Source organism: Nicotiana attenuata, unplaced genomic scaffold (assembly GCF_001879085.1).
Source record: "Nicotiana attenuata strain UT unplaced genomic scaffold, NIATTr2, whole genome shotgun sequence".
NCBI classification, from domain to species: domain Eukaryota; kingdom Viridiplantae; phylum Streptophyta; class Magnoliopsida; order Solanales; family Solanaceae; genus Nicotiana; species Nicotiana attenuata.
The window spans coordinates 561,879-565,362 of NW_017670314.1; the positions used below are offsets into that span (position 1 = coordinate 561,879).

The window sequence follows — 3,484 nt, forward strand, 5'->3', positions numbered from 1 at the left end:
AAGCCTTTTTTTTCTTAAGCTACGTATCCAATCAAATAGGTTCACATAAATGGAAACAAAGAGAGTATATATTTAAAAAATTTAAGTAGATATACATTGAGTTTGATCAGTTAATTAGGTCCAAAATAAATAATTTTGTACGCATTGAATTGATCTTTAAGACAAATACATAATTTTAACAAAATTACTGGATTCGACCGAACTCGTAACTCAACTTCGTCGCTGTGTTTAATTTGATTAAACGTGCTTACACGTGCCCTGGACACTAAATACTCGACTAATCTTACCCAAGGCTTGTGTATGCCATGGATCCCACACGCAATTACACCCTACAAGTATATACATTTCTTACGTAGATAAACATGGTCCTTGGAAATACACAAGTCTATTGCTTGTTATTTTAAGAAGAAAAGACCAAATATAGTTAATATAACTACCAATCGATAATTATTATTTAAGTCTTCTGCTGAGGTATGACCTGATCAAAGCTATTGGTATAAATTCTCATCACAAATGTAATGACTGCAATATTTTCTTACAAAAATTGGTAAAGCAGAAATTAATTAAGTTTTCAGAGTATTAGCAAAATGTTAGCCATTTCTTCTCCTCCTTTGTTTTCTGACCATTTTTGCTGGCTTTTGGAGGATCCCATAAGCCATCATTTTATAAACACTGCCGCAGAAACTTCAGATAATTCAGCTGCTGCACTTCATTCATCATCATCATCATCATCATCTCAAACAAAACACTGTGATTCAAATAAATTTGATCAGATTAATAATGGTGAACATGTTCATCAACCTGATCAGATGGTGAAGAAGCTTAATCATAATGCAAGTGAGCGCGATCGCAGGAAAAAAATCAATAGCTTATATTCCTCTCTTCGTTCTTTGCTTACAGCTTCTGACCATAAGGTATTATGGATTATTTAAAATAAAATAATTATCCGATTTTTCAGTTCAATCTCTGAGCTTAAGATTTATACTTAAATTTTGCGCTAACAAGACTTCATCATTTTTTATGTTCACAGAAAAAACTAAGCATTCCATCGACAATATCAAGAGTGCTAAAATACATACCAGAGTTACAAAATGAAGTGGAAAGACTAATTGAGAAGAAAGAAGAGCTTACAGCAAGAACCATATCAAATAAAGAAAATTCAGCTGATTTTAACAAACAAAAAAGAAGAGGAAATGAGAGCTCTTCATTAGTAATTTCAGCAAGTGAAATTGGTGATAAAGAGGTAGTTATTCACATATCTACGTTGAAGATCAATAAACGTTCATTTGCTGAGGCTGTATCAGAATTAGAGGATGAAGGACTTTTTCTACTAAATTCATCTTGTATTGAAACCTTTGAAGATAGAGTCTTCCATACCTTGCATTTTCAGGTATAGAATGAGATACTATTTTTTTTTTTTTTATTTAAATAAGGAATTTAAAGTGATGCATAAAATACGTCACATAAATAGAAATGGAGAGAGTAGCATCTTTTCAAATAGAGTTTTGTTTGTTCTATTATCCTAATTCCTAATTAATTGCTGTTTTTTCCCTTTTGTGTATTGTTAAGCAGGTTGAAGGAACAATGGTAGTTGAGCTCGACATGTTAAGAGACAAGCTCTCATCTTGTTTTGAGAAGGAAGACAAGTAATTAATTCAACGAATTTTCTAGTTTCATTATTAGAAGGATTTAACATCTATAGAAAGACGTTGTATAACTAGCATCTTTTTTACTTTTTATTATTTTTCCGTAGGACATGATCAGCAAAATATGTAAATGTCTTTTTTTATTCACCCTGTTTTTGTGACAGCCTTCATTTATTTTCAAGAGAGGCAACATAGACTGGTGACTGTTAATATTAACTAACAAGATTCAAAAGGCTTTGGACATTAAGTCATAATTTGCAATTTCTTTCTATTTTCTTTCAGCTGTTCTAGTCTGGGATTTTGTAAACATTTTTTGCTTTGACTTTTACTTTTTCTTTCTTGAACTATTGACTAGAGGTCTAGAGTTTGAACCTTGAAAATAAAGTATTCTACGGTAGCGATTAAGGAATATCAAAGCTTCCATAGTGAGTTTTCTATGACATGAGCCTGAATTAGTCGCAGTGGTGGATCTACATGCTGATTTTGGGTGCTCAAGTACCCATTAACTTTGACAAGATTTAGTAAATTTGTATAGGCAATTATAAAAATATTTAGATAAATATTGAGTGAGCACCCATAACTAAACTCTTTTTTCTTCTTCTTTCAGAATTTTTATCAGTGAGCACCCACGATTTTAAAATCCTGGATCCGCCACTGATTAGTCGGACTAGTGTATTGCAAATGTGAGATGATTGAAGCCAAATTTTGGAAATTTTAAGAATTTGAGTAGCCGTTTTGGAGAAAAGTATTCTTTCAGCCATCGAGAAGATTTATTTCTTTTTATTGTAACACATTGAGTTACTCAATCAAGTAACTCAGATGAAGAAATGGATCTTAAATTTGATTATAAAAAGAAGGTTGGTACTCTGAGAAAAGTTTTAAAACCATGGCCTATTACTTTTGTAATACTTGACTTCCTTATCTTTCCTGGAATATGGGAATACCCTTTGACGCATATCTTGATACTGGTCTATGACTGTAGTTCAAATATTGTTAGTCTCTTTAGGGACTAGAAATAATATATATAATTGCATTTGAGTTAATGACTGTCACAACTCTATGTTTTGCAGAACGGAGTATTATGTTGAGGAAAGAATTTTTGTCAAAAACTAAAGGCGAATTCATGACTTAATTTAAGTCGACAGATGTATAATCGTTAATCTTTGGGACAATGTAAACGCAACAAAAATATATTATTTCAAATATTTGATCAGAATATAATAGGTCGTTTGTGGACGATGTCGGTAATAATTGACAAAAAAAATAACTTGTCGGTAATAATTGACAAAAAAGTACGTGTAGCATACTTGATAATCTATCTTTAAAAGAGCTGGCATATTTAATTAATTAAACGTGCTTACACGTGACATGGCCACTAAATACTCAAGCTTACAGGTGATTTCTTACCCAAGTCTCGTGCATGCAATTGATCCCACACGCAATATAACCACACTCAAATCAAAAAATTTAAATTTAGATAAAATACAGTTTTTGTTTGTAAAACAAAATAAAAACATACCATGTTGTTTGGCTTTATTCTCAAGGAAAACAGATAAGGGAACTACACAGGGAACAAATAGGATCAGGTCCACAGGTCGTCGGGCAAGTCAACACTACAGTTGTTAAATTTGCTGCATTGTACTTACAACTGTTGTAAGTACAATAGTACAACTGCATTTTGCTGGAGACCGGAAATGCCCTTGTAACTACTCTCATAATCTCTCACATAAATATATCATTTTACAAGGATTTGACCTAACACTGGCATTTGAAAAACATGCATTCCCTCATGTGTGCAGCCGCCTCTAGTTTCCCTCAGGTGCATTGAAGAACAATGC

General features: G+C 32.4%; 1 protein-coding gene across 2 annotated transcripts; it reads left to right on the forward strand.

Moving 5' to 3' along the window:
* Positions 1-461: 461 nt before the first annotated feature.
* Positions 462-2,601, forward strand: LOC109237696 (transcription factor ORG2-like). Of its 2 annotated transcripts, none has more exons than XM_019404031.1 (4): positions 462-914; positions 1,031-1,390; positions 1,570-1,646; positions 2,254-2,601. In XM_019404031.1, the coding sequence occupies exons 1-4, from the start codon at positions 588-590 to the stop codon at positions 2,282-2,284; spliced, it is 795 nt and encodes a 264-aa protein (XP_019259576.1). In that variant the 5' UTR covers positions 462-587; the 3' UTR covers positions 2,285-2,601. The 2 variants fall into 2 exon arrangements, with proteins under 2 accessions (XP_019259576.1, XP_019259577.1); XM_019404032.1 differs by having other exon boundaries at positions 465-914; positions 1,573-1,646.
* Positions 2,602-3,484: the final 883 nt, after the last annotated feature.

Bases quoted from the DNA above. Each gene is read 5' to 3' on its own strand.
- LOC109237696 (XM_019404031.1), top strand. From the start codon at position 588: ATGTTAGCCATTTCTTCTCCTCCTTTGTTTTCTGACCATTTTTGCTGG. The intron at 1,391-1,569 runs GTATAGAATGAG...TGTATTGTTAAG, and splicing joins TCCATACCTTGCATTTTCAG to CAGGTTGAAGGAACAATGGT. The intron at 1,647-2,253 runs GTAATTAATTCA...TTCTTCTTTCAG, and splicing joins TGTTTTGAGAAGGAAGACAA to AATTTTTATCAGTGAGCACC.